This window comes from Narcine bancroftii, chromosome 7 (assembly GCF_036971445.1).
Source record: "Narcine bancroftii isolate sNarBan1 chromosome 7, sNarBan1.hap1, whole genome shotgun sequence".
Classification (NCBI taxonomy): Eukaryota; Metazoa; Chordata; class Chondrichthyes; order Torpediniformes; family Narcinidae; genus Narcine; species Narcine bancroftii.
In genome coordinates this window covers 176,654,580-176,671,160 of record NC_091475.1, presented here as the reverse complement: position 1 = coordinate 176,671,160, position 16,581 = coordinate 176,654,580, and the positions used below count along the sequence as shown (strand labels likewise).

The 16,581-nt window shown below is 39.5% G+C and overlaps 1 protein-coding gene across 18 annotated transcripts in view; it reads left to right on the top strand.

Annotated features, from left to right (window-relative positions):
* The window catches only part of LOC138739430 (phospholipid-transporting ATPase IB-like), a 524,646-nt gene extending 508,587 nt beyond the window's left edge, over positions 1 to 16,059 (top strand). For 14 of the 18 annotated variants that reach the window (XM_069891443.1, XM_069891442.1, XM_069891448.1 and 11 more), the window contains 2 exons: positions 8,143 to 8,231; positions 14,578 to 16,059. In XM_069891443.1, the coding sequence (XP_069747544.1) occupies positions 8,143 to 8,231; positions 14,578 to 14,675 (187 nt within the window). In that variant the 3' untranslated portion in view covers positions 14,676 to 16,059. Of the gene's footprint in view, positions 1 to 3,686; positions 3,717 to 4,435; positions 4,473 to 5,754; positions 5,862 to 8,142; positions 8,232 to 14,577 lie in introns of those variants that run through there. The other 4 variants (XR_011342240.1, XM_069891455.1, XM_069891447.1 and 1 more) reach the window with 4 other exon arrangements.
* The last annotated feature ends 522 nt before the right edge of the window (positions 16,060 to 16,581 follow it).

Sequence of the window (16,581 nt, the reverse complement as noted above, 5' to 3'; positions counted from 1 at the left end):
ATTATGTTTAGGTATGCAGTATTCCTCAAACTATTCCATTATTTTTTCCAGGTTCATTTTGTTTCCTTCAGCAGGAAATGTAAAGTTATTATACACCTCCAGGGCTTCATCGCCCACGACATGTAAGAAAATTGACGCTTTCACTTTATCACTTTTTGTGTCAGCTCCGACTACCACTAAATACAATCCAAAATATTGTTTGAATCTGTTCCAATTTTCAGCCTGATTACCTGTCAACTGAAATTTTGCTGGTGGATGTAATCCTTCCATTTTTCATTTTGTGAGCTTCTCTTCACTGATCAGTTGCTGATTTTATATTTTCCTTTTAAAGTATTTCCTTTTGATTTCCTGACACCATGTTTCATCTTGTATTTGTATGTGTGAATATGTATGGATGAAGGAATAAGTTCTTTACCTTAAAGTTGATGTAAACATGAGGCATGCCATGAAGCTGCAAGCCTCCATTACAGATCTTACATACTGCAGTCTCCTTCTGTGTCATCCCCTGTTGGCAGCCAAGTCTAATCAAACTGGAACTATAATCAAGGCCTTGCTAGTGGCCATGCAAACATGATCACTATCATTACACCCCTTAAAAAGCAGAGACAAGCATCAGAAGAGGAAAAAAACAGAAATAATTTGAGAAAGCAAGTTACAGCTGCCTACTGTGAATAGGGGGTAAAAAAAGAAAGTGGTCTCTGAAATTGTTAAATTCATAATTAAATCCCCAGGGCAACTGTCCCAGACAGAGGATGAAGCAAAGTTACTTTCCAACTTGCATTAGATATGATTAGATAAGTGTAGCAGGCCAGACAAGGAGATCAGAATGGGAAGGGGAGATATTTAATAACTCGATAAAAACAGTGTGTGTTAGTGAACCTGATGAGCTTTTAATGACACTCCGTAAATGTGAATGCACCTCCGATCTGATGCTCTACAGCAACCATACTACACTGTGATGCAGCCGGCCAGGATGCGCTTGATAGAGCTCCTAGAGAAAGTTAATAGGCTTATGGCCAGTAGCCTTTCCTGCCTTAGTCTTCTCAGGAAGTGCAGTCGTTATTGTGCCTTCCTGACAAGTGAGGAGATGTTTTGTGCCCAGGATAGGTCACTTTTTAAGTGGACTGTGAGGAACCAGGTGCTCTCTACTCTCTCCACTACTATTAATGTAGAGTGGAGGTCTGTCACCCTTGGTCCTCCTGAAGTCCATAATCATCTCCTTGACTTCACCACATTGAGACTCAAGTTGTTATTCTCACACCATTTCACGAGATTTCCACTCCTTCTCTGTAGTGCGACTCGTAGTTATTGCTGATGAGGCCAACTACTGTCATGGCATCTGCAAACTTGATGATTCTGTTGGTGCTCAATGTGGCGTTGCAGTCTTGGGTCAGTTGTGTGAATAAGGGTGGCGTGAGCACACTGCCCTTAGGTGTGCCCATGTTCAGCGTGATGGTGCTCAATGTTCTGCTGCCAACCCAGGAAGACTGTTGGTGTTTCTGAAGGATCCTCTGAAGGGCATGCCCAGAAGAGATTCTTCTGTCTATCAGTCTATCAAGGTTATTTCATTATCAAAGATGACTTGCTTCTGATGGTGGAATCTTGAATTGCTGGAGAAACTCAGCTGGTCAGACATCAACCATGGTAGAAATGGTCAGTCATCATTTTGAATCTGATAGAATTGGTGAAATTACGTATATAAAGGGAGAAGGAAGCTTGGAGGGGTCAAAGGTGATAGTATATAGGACAAAAGGGATGAAAGGTGGAGAGTGAGGTAAAGGGAGAATCCATAAGGAAGGGACATGGAGGAAAGAAAAGTTTGAGGAAGAAAAAAGCAGTGGAGCAATTGGTAAAGAAGAGATGGTAAGAATTGAATTAGTTGGGATGGGGTTACCAGAACATTGATTTTTCTAATTTTATCATTGTTTCACTCTGTCCAGGAGGAATGTGAACAATTGTTCCTGAAGTTTACGTTTGGCCTCATCTTGGTAATGGACAGAAATGCTATTGGAGGAATGGTTGTGGACATTGAAATGGTTAGCAGCAGGAAGATTCTGTTTTAGTGGATTCTGAGGTGTCAATGTAGGAAACCCAGACTCCTGCAGAGATGGGAAAGGGTTTAGATGGTCAGATAGTAGATTTTGAGGTGGAGCACTCCTACTCACCTAGGTTTCTCGTGACCCTGATGTGCAACTTCACAAATTGTCAGCACCCTCCCAAATGCATCTCCACTTTGAGTGGTTGTGGGTCAGAGGTTTCCAGGAGTTGGCGGGGATGCGGCTCTTCAAAGAGATTCCATTCACGTTATTATGAAATATAAAGGATACTAGTTGTAACAATCTGATTATATCTCCTCATTGGATTACTTTTCCCAGAGGTTGCAGAAGATACTGACTGAAAAGTATGAGGTCTAAACCTTGAAAATGTTGGTTAACTTAAATGAATTTCTTTAATAGTTCTGTACACACTTAATCTGTGTGATTTTATCCAATCAACCCCTGTGTAAAATTGCTGAAGATTCTAAACAAGGTTAAGTTGTTAATGCAACTGTTATTAATTTAAGACATTTTCTTTATTCAGTTGAAATTAATTGAACATTGACTTTTCCCATCAGCATTATTGACAAAATTTAATCTTAATTAGCTCAACTTCCAATAGCACCAAGATTTTTTTTTAGAAGAAATTAATGTTTCTATCAATGTTGAAAACATCCATAGATTTTCTAACTTGTATTTCAGTCTGATTTTTTTATGTCTCCATGGCCTGATCAGACATTTATAAACTGCAAAATATAATCCCCACCAGTCTCTGAGGTGGGACTTGTAGGCTAACAGAAAAGTCAGCAGGATTATGTAACAGACACGCACACAAGTCTTTTCAATCAGAGGGATTGCGTGTGCTCTTTGAAAGCAAACATCTTATAAATGCCTTGGTTACCTAAGTCAGGTTTTTTTTACGGTTCTGTGTTAAAACAGCTTTAAAAGAGGCTCCTTCAGAGATTACCATCAGAAGGAACAAGATTAGAGTGGTCATTAACTTGAGTCACAGTTTGAATGTTCTGTTTTACAAGAATCTCTTTCTTTATGCTCGAAAGCTATTCTTGTCTATCGTGAAACTAAAGGTGTTATTGCAAGAGGACTTTATGAATTAATTACATTTAAAAATGTTTTATTTGCTGATTGTTAAATGGAGTTTAGTACATTGTATTTTAGTGAGGGAGGGGGGGGAAAGTCCTCAAATTACAATCTTCCATATTGGAATACAGCTGCTGACATCACCCAGTGATAAAATGCTGTCAAGAGGTTAATGGATCCTATCAGATATATGGGAAAGCTCCCTCCTGAAACTTATTTTGTAACCCACTAAACTGAATAAGCAATTTGCCGTTACAACTAGTCATTGGAAAACTGTTCAGTGGTAATTATATGTTCTTTAGAACTTGATTTTTTTTAAATTTGTTTATTGCCCTTCAAAAAACTTAATACAAATATGTGGATTCATATAGAATATCGTAGTAGTGAGTTTTACCAGTGTAACATTATCATTGTTTCTGCTGTCACCCTGTATTTTGCAGCATATTTAATAGTTCTCACATATGTTACTAGTAAGAAAGTGTCTATCAGATCTCTGCTTCTTTAATTAAGCTCGTATGGTGTTTTCAGCATTTTGTCCAATTGTTGTTACAGGAATGCTCTGATTTTTGCAGACACATAAAGGTAAAGGTGATATCACTTACTGAGCTGTCGGCACCAGTGTGCAAAGCACCAAGGTGTCTAAACAAATGGGGGCACATTACCCCTCATCCAACCCTTTGGTAAATACATATCTGACAGGATCCATTAACCTCTTGACAGCATTTTATCACTGGGTGATGTCAGCAGCTGTATTCCAATATGGAAGATTGTAATTTGAGGACTTTCCCCCCCTCCCTCACTAAAAGAGGTCCAATATGCTTACTCCACAGTAGTAAACTGCCTTCCTCTCATTTAACAAATTAAGACATTAAATTAAGTGGATAACCTTCTGGATTGGGTGCAGACTGCAATTCTGACACTGAGTGGAGAGAACCAAGCGTTATTGTTAAAGACACTGTTAAACCCAATTACAACACCGACGCAGAATGTGAACCTCTTACACTCGTGGGGAAGCTGACTTATAACTAAATCGGGCAACAAGGTCTGCGTCCATCAGTTAAAGAAGAAAAAAAAGATTACATTGCATCTGTTCAATCTTCATTTTTGCTTTGATTTGACGTGACGACTGGCAAACTCAGGAGTAGGAAGTTACAGAGCATTGAAAATCCATTGTCACAAGGAAAATCTTGTGTGGATGTATATTTGGGGAGTTTTTCTTACTTCTGTTGGGAGAAAATATATATTAATTGCTATGTTACTTGTTAATTTAAAAATGTTTTCATCTGCCTGTTTCCGCACAGACTCGCTTCGCTATCAAAATACTTTCATGGAGATCATGTAAGATTAGCAACTCTCCTGCCTAGCCTTGCACTGTATATTTATTTCACTAATTGTTCACAAATTTTCTGGGTGGTCCATCTGTGAATTAGATAATAGTGTGACTAAATCTGTCAAAGATTTTCATGTCTTTTATTTTGCTGCAGTGGGTCTCGAACTGGTTCTAGTCATTGTGTGATGTTACTTCCTTTGTTTCTTCTGCAATTCCATCACACATGCTCCTACTGGACTAAAGAAGAATTCAAATAGGCTTCTGTGGGTTTTCTCCTGCCCTCATTTAGAAGATTATCTGAATTCTAAGTGACACAGTGGTCAGGAAAGGACATGGGCTGCATTGTCTGATCTTGTGTGTGTGTGTGTGTGCGTGCGTGTCCCACATGCAGCTCTCCTTTCCCTCGGTACTCTTGCTGGGTATCCCTACTGACTTCTGTGATGCTCTGTGTGCAATGCGTTCCCTACAAAGGTATATAAATGTAATTCACTTGTTTTTAATTGGTTATGTCACATCACAAACTATTGGAAACTGCAAGCTGTTTGCTCAGTTTCTGCCACATCAAAAGAATGTAGTGAATGAAAATATCATATTCTCCATTAAAAATAGCATTAATATGTTTTGAATGTTAACAAAAGACCATTATTCTCAAAGGCTGGATGGCCCTAGATGATATAGCTTATGCATGTTTGGAGCTTTGTCATTTTCAAATTCATAGAAAATGCCAATCTTCCTGAACTGTGTATAAATTTTGGTCAGTAAGCTCATGAATACCAAAAGAGTATCTCACCATTTCAGTGGGTGACCCCCAACCATGACCTACTCATTGCTGTGGGCGCTCTTGAAGTGCCATTTTCTAAAAGCCATTATTGTGAGCATAGGGAACTGACTATGCAAGCATTTTTCTCAAGGCCAATACAAAACGGTGGTATTGAAACTATTCTTGAAATTCTCCTTCATTCGAGGTTTAAGAGCCATCATTTTCTGGATTGAGGGGAGGACATATTCCCTGTTTAAATAACATATATAAATAATTATAACTTAGACTCAACATCAGATTGAAATTAAAACTCTATCTCCTTCACTTAGCCTTAATGAAAGCCTTCACCCTCCACAAATCCTCTTATATTCTAACTAGATTCTCAACATGGATTTATTTTTAAAAGTTCTTTGAAGAATTTGGGTTGCTCACTTGCTTTTAATTGTCCTTGTAATATTTGAATGTTGATGGCATTTGGCACCAAGAAATTGCCAGTGATTCTGACACAGTTTTTGAAAATGTTGTCATAGTTCCATCCATGCAACCAGATCCACCTCAGCCCAACACCACAACGTGAATGTTAATTATAAGTGGAGCACAATGGTACTGACATGACAGAAGCCTACATCATGAAATGGTAAGATGCTAGTCCGCAGCTGTCATTCTTAAAGAGACAGCTCCCAGTCGCAAGCACTAGTTGCGCTGGGATTTCCATAGACTATAGAACATTACAGCAAAGAATCAGGCCTTTTGGCCCTTCTAGTCTGTGCTATACTTACTCTGCCTAATCTTACTGAACTTCACCCAAACAATATCCCTTCATACCCCACTCATCTATGTACCTGTCCAAACTTTTCTTAAATGTTAAAATTGACCCCGCATTCACCACTTCAGTTGGGAGTTCATTTCACATTCCCACCACTCTCTGTGTGAAGAAGTTACCCCTAATGATCCCCCTAAACTTCTGCCCTTTCACCCATGTCCTCGATTTGTATCTAACCTAACCTCAGTGGAAAAAACCTATTTACGCTATCCATATCTCTTATTATTTTGTATACCTCTAACAAATCTCCCCTCATTCTTCTAAGATCCAGGGAATAAAGTTGGAATTTGCTTAACCTTACCCTGTAACTCAGTTCCTGATGTCCCGGAAACATCCGAGTAAATCTCTGCACTCTTGTAATTTTAGTGATATCTTTCTTGTAGTTAGGTAACACAAACTGCTCAAATATTCCAAATTTGGCCTCACCAATGTCATGTACAACTTTACCATTACACCCCAACTCCTTTACTCAATACTTTGATTTATGAAGCCTAAAGCTTTCCTTACAACCTGTGACACCACTTTCAGAGAATTATGTACCTGTATTCCCAGATCCCAATGTTCCACCACCCTCCTCAGTGAACCGACCACTTACCAGTTATGTTCTACCTTGGTTTATCATTTCATCTGTCTTTTTTCAGCCCATTTTTCCACCTGGTCCAGATCCCTCTTGAAGCTTTGAAAGCCTTCCTCTCTGCCCACCACCTCCAATCTTTGTGCATTTTCGGCAAACCTGCTGATTCAGTTTACCGCATTATTATCCAGATCATTGATATAGATGACAAGCAACAGTGGACCCCATACTGATCCCTGAGGCGCGCCTCTAATGACCTTCAGAACTTCAGTTCTGAGAGGCAATCATCCACTACCACTCTCTGGCTTCTCCCGTAAAGCCAATGTCAAATCCAGTTTACTAAATAAAAGGTAATACATTTCATTGACTGTACACTTTTGCTTTTTCCTTATAATGTTCTCTCACCTTCACCTAGAAGCAGTATTCTACAATGAGTAATCTCCAAGACACACTCCACAGTCTACTCCAAGTAGTTTAGATATCATTTTGAACCTTGTTGATAAATTTTGATGAACAATGTGACTAAGGCAGGCTGATGCTGTCACTTCTTCAGGACGAACTTGAACATATACTCAGTCATGTGACAGTGAGTTGCTGATTTGTAGTCAGGAGCAGGAGCCATATATGATTTTTCCAACCTTTCACTTCTCTCCTTTCCAGCTCCTCCCTTCTCTTCCCTAATCCTACTTCTCCCCCTCCTCCTCTCACTCTTTCTCATCTTATCTCCCCATACCTGCTCCTTCTGCTCCCATATACCCTCTATTGCCCTTGCCTTCTCCATCCCTTCCTCACCTCCCTCTTCTCTCCCTTCCAGCCCCTCCAATCCCCACTTTTCCCCACCCTGTTCCCACCATAATTTTTCCCCCTGTCCTATACCTCTTTCCTCCCCATTCCTTCCCCCAACTTTCTCCTTCACCTCCATCTCTAACCAACTCTCCTCCCACCCCCATCCTTGGAAATATTGGATGCTGTTAGCAACAACACTGAATACTGATCTTCAATGGAAACAAAAATAAAGTGGAAATATTGGTGATTTTTTATGGAGTGATCCAGAAACCGCGACATCAAGGCACTTGTCATCTTTAAAGGTTATTTGTTAAAGAGGACAAGGCCACCCTTAATGACAAAACCAAGAAACGTTTCAAATTTCAAGGATGACAAAGTTTGTGTTCTCGCAGCAAATTAATCTGAACACCAGGACATTTAACAAACCTACTTCAGACTTTTTAAATTAAAGATTTGTTTTACTTGTCACCAAGCAGTTAAGAGGATTTGTTCAGTTTTAAGTCAATCCTGCTCATGGTTATTAAGTGCTAATTGGCATTTCTGGGTAACTTAATGTTTGGTTGAGGAAATTGCTTCTTTTTAATTGCTACCCTAATGAGACATTAGGATCTTGCAGTTAAATGATTCATTGTTTTGGATTTGATTCTGTGCATTTGCTAAATGTTTGTAGCCTGTTTGCCTGGCTTCTCACCCCTTAGACTGTGGCACTTCCATGTGGTTTGTTTCCTTCCGCAGTCTGAATGAACGTGCTTTCCTGCTGAAGAGAGTGTTCAAGAAAAGTTCTTCAAGCCTTGCCCGGGCTCATCCCCATCAGCGGGTGTCACGTAAGTACGCATCTGCTTCAGTCTTTTCAGTCACACCACTTGTCTTGCCAGATTTACCTCAACATGATTGTATCTTCTTTGTACACATGTAAATACAATCTGTCAAACTCATAAATTCTATATTAAGTTACATAATGTTTATTATGGTATTAAAATGTGTTTTCTTTATCCTTTGCTCTCTCCAAAATGATTGATAAAACTTTGTGTGGCTTCTCTGAGGATTCTTTGGTTTGTTAGCCTCCTCAATTTTAAGTTGTTGGGTCTCAGACATTCTCTAAATGTGGGCAGAATGGGCAGCCTGAAACCCAAGCAAAACATTTTCTGCACCAACCCCTTCTAGAACATTAGTGAGTCTGTTATTTCACAGTTTTCCTTGGCCCATAATGAATGCTCTGCAAATTAACAAGCAAGAGGGTTGCTGAGAATTTACTGGCCTGCCTTCGCCCTTTCAGCCCTCTGCCTTCCCAATCAACAGATCGACAAGCATTAATCATAACTTTATTCATTATAAATCTTGTTACTTTAGACGATTGTGTACCATACAAGGTGATGTCAGTATTACAGGTTAGGGACTAACTAAAGTTTGTATTTCACTTCTGCCCTTTCAGCAAACACTCAAATGTAATTTTCACTCTAAAACTTGTGTTTGCTGCAATTTATTTTTCTCACTTTTCCCTTTTCGGCGCACAATTATTTCTGTATCCTTAAGCAGTAATGGGTGTGTCTTTGTACATTTTTATTTCCATATTCTCCCACAACTCGAAAGAGGTCATTTGTCCATTGTCTATGCCAACGCACAGAGAAATCCAATTTGCCCACTAAATGACCATGTACCCTACTCTTCACATAATTCCATCTGCTACCTCCAGGTTATACAACTGAACGACAACTAGAGATGATTCACAACATACAATTAACTTCCCACCCCAAGGGAATCCCATGTTATTCACGTGGAGAGCATCCAAATATCGTACAGATTGCACCAAAGGCCAGGATTGAACCGGGGATCATTGGAGCCGTGTGGCAGCAACTCCATTAGCTGTGCCATTGGACTGTCAAAGTCACCTTTCTTTTAATTAAATCATTTTTCTGCTATTTTCAATAGTAATCTATATAATTGCCCTCTGTTTCTCTGTACAAATCAATATCTCTGCACAGAGTCTTTATACTTTTTAATCAAGGATGATGATAAATAATAAATAATAAAAGCTGTAAGTTTGCACCATGCTATTTAGGATATACAAGAAAGGAAAAGAGTAGCATATTTCCACTGGAAACATTTTCTATGGAAAAGGCAGCTCTTTCGATTTTCCCTGCTGACTTCATGACTGACATTTGGAGGTTAACTGCATTGAAACACCAAACACTAGGCTAAAGTAGCATAATGTACCTTTATTCCACATTCATCCAGGATATCCATTGCAAGTAACCCGTAGCACCACAGCATGATACATACCAGTTTACATCCTGGATAGGTCTAAGGGCAAGCAACCAGGCCTGTCCAAACTTTAGTTAGTCCCTATCCTGCAATACTGACACCACTGAATAGCTGCCGGTCAAAGGAGGGATAAAATCTTGTACAAGACAGACACAGATATTCTCTATTTTAATATAAGCAGTTCATTCTCTGCTTGACACAATTGTGACTATAGTTTGATGCATTCACGTTTGTGGATAATGATTGGGGTCTGTCTACGGAATGCCACTTGGTTTAAGAGAATGAAAATCAGTATGATAATTCATTGAATAGAACATAGGGTTTTCAGCTGAGGGTTTTCTTTGTCTGATTAGGGATGTAAACAACATAGAGAGGGGAGGAATTTTATTGAGCTTTAAAACTTGAGAGGGAGTTCATGCTTAGAAAACTTATCAGCCCAAGTTTTATTTATATGTTAGAACTTCACAGACTGCACCATCTGGAGAGTAAAACTTTTTTTTCACATTACTGATATTTTGCTGTACTGTTGTAAAGATCAACGGTGACACCTACAACCCCTCAGTCAAAAGCAAGAAATTTACATAAGTAATAGGGAAGGTTATTGCTCCAAAATGTCTTTGCATTTCACTGCTTTAGTGAATAATTGGCATGTATGAAAAACAGCGCAGAGAACCATAGAATGCTCCAGCACAGAAAACAGTCTATTTGGCCCCTCTAGTCTGTGCCGACCACCATCTCACTTATCCCACTGACCTGCTCCCATTCCATAACCCTTCAGACCTTTCCCATCCATATATCTAACCAATTTATTCTTAAACACAAGATCGATCCTGCATTCACCACATCAGATAGCAGCTGGAGCTCATCCCACACTCTCACCACTCTCTGTGAAGAACTTCCCCCTAATGTTCCCCCTAAACCTTTCCCCTTTCAGTTTAAAACTATGACCTCTCATATTTATCACCCCCAATTTAAGTGGAAGAAGCCTGCTCGCATTTACTCTGTTTATACCTCTTACAATCTTGTAAAACCTTTATCAAGTCTCCCCTCATTCTTCTTTGTTCCAAGGAATAAAGTCCTAACCTGTTTAATCTTTCCCTGTAACTCAACTCTTGCAGTAAATCTTCTCTGCACTCTTTCAATCTTATTGATATCCTTCCTGTAGTTAGGCACCCAGAACAGCACACAATAATCCAAATTAAACAACTTCAACATAACATCCCAACTCTTATACTCGATACTTTGATTTATAAAGACTAAGGTGCCAAAAGTTGTCTTTTCAACCTTGGCCATGCGACACCTCCTTCAGGGAACAATGTATCTGTATTCCCAGATCTCTCTGCTCCTCCAAACTCCTCAGTGCCTTATCATTTACTGTGTATGTCCTACCTTGGCTTGCCCTTCCAAAATGCATCACCTCACAGTTGTCTGCTTTGAATTCCATCTGCCATCTTTTTGGCCCATTCTCCCTGTTGGTCCAGATCCCTCTGCAAACTTTGAAAACCTTCCTCGCTGTCCACGCCTCCTTTCTTTGTGTCATAAGCAAACTTGCTAATTCAATTTACCACATTAATATCCAGATCCCTGAGGCACACCACTAATCACAGGCCTCCAGACTGAGAAGCAACCATCCATTAACCACTCTGTTTTCTCCCACACAGCCAATTACCAATCCAGTTTGCAACCTCTCCATGGATACCTGGTGTCATAACTAATCTCCCATGTGGGACCTTGTCAAAGGCTTTACTAAAGTCTATGTAGACAACATCCACAGCCTTTCCAGTGGAAACTCTACAAGTTTCATTAAACACGACCTACCATGCACAAAGCAGGAATTATTTCTTTCAATTTAATTTTAGTCAGCTTCAGGAGTTTGATCACCAGGAATGATTGAAATTGGAATTACCCAATGATGTCCTCTCTTTGTTGGAATAGCATTCAGACTGTATGCAGTTTTTCCCTATAGGGTATGATATAATTAATGTCATAAATCGTGGGAACATAAGGACATAAAAAATGGTTGCAGCATAGGCCATTCAACCTGCCAAGCCTGTTCCACTATTCTATAAAAGTATGGCTGTGTGGCCATGGACTCTAGTCCATCTACCTCACTTTTCCCCATGACCTTTAATTCCCCTACTTTGCAAATATCTACCCATCTGATTTTTAAATATATTAGTGAACTTGCTTCCACTGCTTTCCTGGGCAAAGAATGCCACATCTTCACCACTAGTCTGGGAAAAGGAGTTCCTCCTCATCTCCATCCTAAATCTCCTCCCTCAATTCCTGAGGCTACAGGCCCCAGTTCCTGTAAATTGCAGATAAGCATGAATTAAATTTTTCCTGAGAGCGAGGGTGGGATTTTCACTGGCATATTTTCATTGTGGGGTTTAACATGCACAATGTGAGATCTGCCCTCTGACCCAGTCCTGATTTTTGAAATGGAATGTCATATGTCTTTTAGATCATATCCTCATCAGTATTAATAGGTATGGAATGACATTATGAAAAACTGGAACTAATACAACTGTCAATAAGGTGAAAAAAAGAACGTGGTATGAATGCTTTCTCCTTGATATGTCGTAAATCATAATTACACATCTCTTGGAGAGGGAAAACAAAAGCTGGTGTAGCTTCTATCGCTTTGCATTACGCGTGGAGATATGGGAAAAGGTAAAAAAAAAGCTTGTACATATAGGAGAGAGTGGTAAGAGGTGGAAATGAATTCTAAACCTCAGGGCCCAAGAAAATAAATACATGATGGAGATGTGGAAATCTAACACCATTGCAACAATGAGGACATGTGAGTCCATGAGTGGATGTGAAATCTAAAGATACAGACATTGAAGGCTGTCAGTAGGCAGACCAGACAGGTGACTTGATGGTGGAATTCACACATAGCAGGGGTTTGGATGCAGTTGGCAAGGTAGCCAAATGAATATTTGAACAAGAAAGTGTAGAGGTAACAAAGACAGAGGGAGACACATAGTGTTGCAGAGCTGAATGAATAGCGAGTAGGTGAAGGACTTTGACATTCAATTAGCCTGGTCAGGTATAATGTCTTGAGCCTCTCTTAGTGGGTAGGGAGAAGGGTAGAGAGTAGTTTGTAATGTCGACTGAAATCACAAACTCTTACTGTGTCTTTCCATCCTTTACCATTATGTTTCCATTGACCAACTGAAATTGATTCACTTTCATAGTTCTTCTTCTTGACTGCTTCCAAATTGAAACTTCCCAAATATTAATGTCCCCTGGTTAATTAAATGTTAACGTGCCCTGGTTAATTAAATGTTAATGTGCCCTGGTTAATTGAATGTTAACATGCCCTGGTTAATTGAATGTTAACGTGCCCTGGTTAATTGTATGTTAACGTGCCCTGGTTAATTGAATGTTAACGTGCCCTGGTTAATTGAATGTTAACGTGCCCTGGTTAATTGGATCCTTCATCATAACAATCATCCAGTTTAATTCATTCAATTCCTTTTTATGTAATCTTGAAAATTTCAAATGGATTACTTCCAGAAGGTTAAAAAATGCATTTAACATTCTTCATACCTTAATTATTAATATTATGTCATTGTCTCTTCCCATGTGGTTTTCCTCACCTAGAAAGATACATGAATCAGGAGCTAGAATTGGGTGGGGGGAGAGCCTTGAGTCTGTTCCATAATTGTTTTGATTGTAATCTCAATTTTGGGCCGCATGGTTAGCGCGACACTGTTTCAGCACCAGTGAGACCCGCTTCAAATCCAGTGCTGGGTGTAAGGAGTTGGATGTTCTCCCAGTGACCTGTGTGGGTTTTGTCTAGGTCTTCCAGTATCCTCCCACCTTTCAAATACTTTAAAAATACCTGATGCTTTTGGGGGGAAAGAATTCCACAGGTTTATTCACATTTGACCTCAAGTTCTGGATTTTTCTATTTTTCCATCCATGTGTCAAACCCCTTCAGAATCTTTGAAATGGAATTTTAAAATGCTCTGGTCTTGGACCTGAAAGATTAGCTTTGTTTCTTTTTCCACAGACACTGCCTGGCCTACTTATTGTTTTCAATTTGCTGCATCTGCAGTTTTTTAATATTATTTTCCCTTGTTTCAATCAAGTCCCCTGTCGTTCCTCTAAACACAAGCCTAGTCTAAAAAAAACCTTTGAGCTATAATCAACATGTTTGCACTCTTTATGGAACTAAGGAGGCTAATGTTGTAAGCAGTACCTCAGATATAAAATTTTACATTTTAATTTAGACATATAGCATGATAACAGGCCATTTTGGCCCTCGAGTCCTGCTGCCCAATTAACCTACACCACCGATATGCTTCAAACGGTGGGAGGAAACTGGAGTCCCCGGGGAAAACTCACGCAGATACGGGGAGAACGTACAAACTCCTTACAGACAGGACAGGATTTGAACCCTGATCCCAACCACTGGCATTGCGCTAACCGCTACGCCATCCGTGCCGCCCTATGACTTCACCAGGGTTCTATATAACTGAAGCATGAGCTCTTAACCTCTGTATGTTATTAGGTCACATTGAGCTGAGTGACAACTGGCTGTTCTGTGGCTGTCAGTCATTTGTAATGTCCCAGACTTCTGTATATGTTTAACCAAATACAGAAGTTTTGGGTGAGCTCCAGCTACAGAGCACAGACATGGTGAACTTGATGCACTTCATGTCTGGCTCAACGTTTCATTCCAGCAAGAAATTGTGTCTAATTCTTTGTTGAAGATATGGAAAAGACTCAGTGGGAGGTGAATGGGCATTGTGGCCAGCAGGCTATGTCTATAATGGCTGTGCCTGCTAGTTTACTGCTGTATGTTTCTATATTAATATAAAATTCTTCCTTTCACAGGATGTGGAAGTAATATCAACATGCCATTCCTTCTATTTAAATCATTTTGCTCTGTTTCAGATGGGTATGCTTTCTCTCAAGAGGAAAATGGTGTGGTTTCACAAAGTGACTTAATACGTTCATATGAGACCAGTAAAGTGAAAGTAACTTCAGACTGACCCCCCCCCACCCCCCATCTTTCCCCAAGATTGGATGGATGAGGATTTTTGTCAGGCATTTGATCACCAGACCATCGGTACTGGATCATAATCAGCGACAGTTAAGAGAACGGATTCCCTATATTTGTGGCCTTGGCCAATAAGCTTAATTTATATTTATTCTCTTCTGAGGTTTAAATGCTGTCAATTATTTTGTGTTGCTGTTTTAGTCAGACTGTAATAATGTTACATTGTAGCTGCTTATCAAACAATTCTAAAATAATAATTAGGAGGAATGCAATGGAACTGCCAATCCATGCTCCCACTCCTAACCTCCTCCCTCCCCCTTCCAAACTTACTCAGGTTCAAAATATCTTCAGTAGGTTGATTTTATTTTTTACTGAAGTTGAGAGACAGAATGGACGAGGCATTGTACATGTCGTTCATTTGGCCACAAGATCTGAGATTTCACTGTAATTTGTGGTAGTAGCAGGATGGGGAACACATGGGCACTGCCAGTAGAAGCCAGTGAATACCTTTGAGACCTTGTATTTTATTATAAAAAGAAAATGCATTCACAGCTGTTCAACTTGTCATACAATAACGATATCAGAACAACCCAGCTGTGCCTCCAAACAAAACTGGAGAGAACCAGAATGTGCTCGTGTCCCAGACTCGCTACTTTAAACCACTGGGATTTCTGGTAGTGTGTTTAATACTTTTGTGATATTATTTTAATATTTCAAAACAAAATGTTTCCTGTAGCAATCTGATGACCGAATACAAGTTAGTCTTTCAGATGCTAGTTTGTAATCTGATGCTGGAGACATTATCCTGTCCCCCAGACCAAAATAAGTTCTCCAAATCACTTATTTGAAATGTTTTCAGGACAAGTTGTGAAATTGTCACTTGATGCTTTGACGCAGAAATGTTGAGCTGGATTGCTGTAATTCAGATCACTAATGCAATGAAAAACTGACTTTGGTTTCTCCTTCTTGAGAGAAACTAAGCAGAAGCTGAGTCGACCCCCGTGTGACATGAGCACCAACCTAAACTGTTCCCACCTTTTAACTAGCTACTGAATTCTCTTACCGGAGATTTTGCGATAGGTTGTAGCAGCTGAATCTGGCTCACAAATACCTGGTGAAAATGAATATCCCTCCCTTCCCCCGCCCCCCCCCCCCCCCCCCACAGATATACTTAAACCCGTAACTTTTAAAGTTTAGAAGTCGACCAAATCCAACTATAAAGTCCTGTCTGAGTCACAGCTGGCGTTTAGGGTTACTTTTTTTCATTCTAGAGACATTCAGGCATAGGTCCAGGTTTCATTTTTTTAAAATATATTCCTTAAGAATTATCAAAATGTATAAATGCTGAATTAAAGCAAGAAAAAAAATACACCGCATCTGTCGTCTGTTAAATGTCTTGTTCTTCTCATCACCCAATAACAGTTAAGATGTAGTAATGTTGTGGTCAACATTAATCCTTTTTTTTCATTTTTTTATTTTTCTCACTATGAACCATATTAACCAAAATACACACAAACATTTCCCTCTTGAAATCCAGAGATCTTTCTTCTAAGTAATATAAGAAGTAAAGAACTAGGCCTCAATTTGGATGAAGCACAAAAAATATTTATTAGGATAGCCTTAGCTGTAGCAAAAAAATGTATAATGTCAACCTGGAAATCAGAAGATAGCCTGAGAGTACAGCAATGGTACATAGAAATGAATAAATGTATTCCATTGGAAAAAATAACATATAATTTAAAAAAAAACGTCACAGTATTTGAACAAATTTGGGAACCGTACATGGAACATAGCAGAGAAGTCCTACCGTGGACCTCCACCCCCTAAAATGACAGAAGGAGAAGAAGACGAAATGAACTGACCCAGTGTGTAAAAGTAGATGACACAATTTTCTTGTT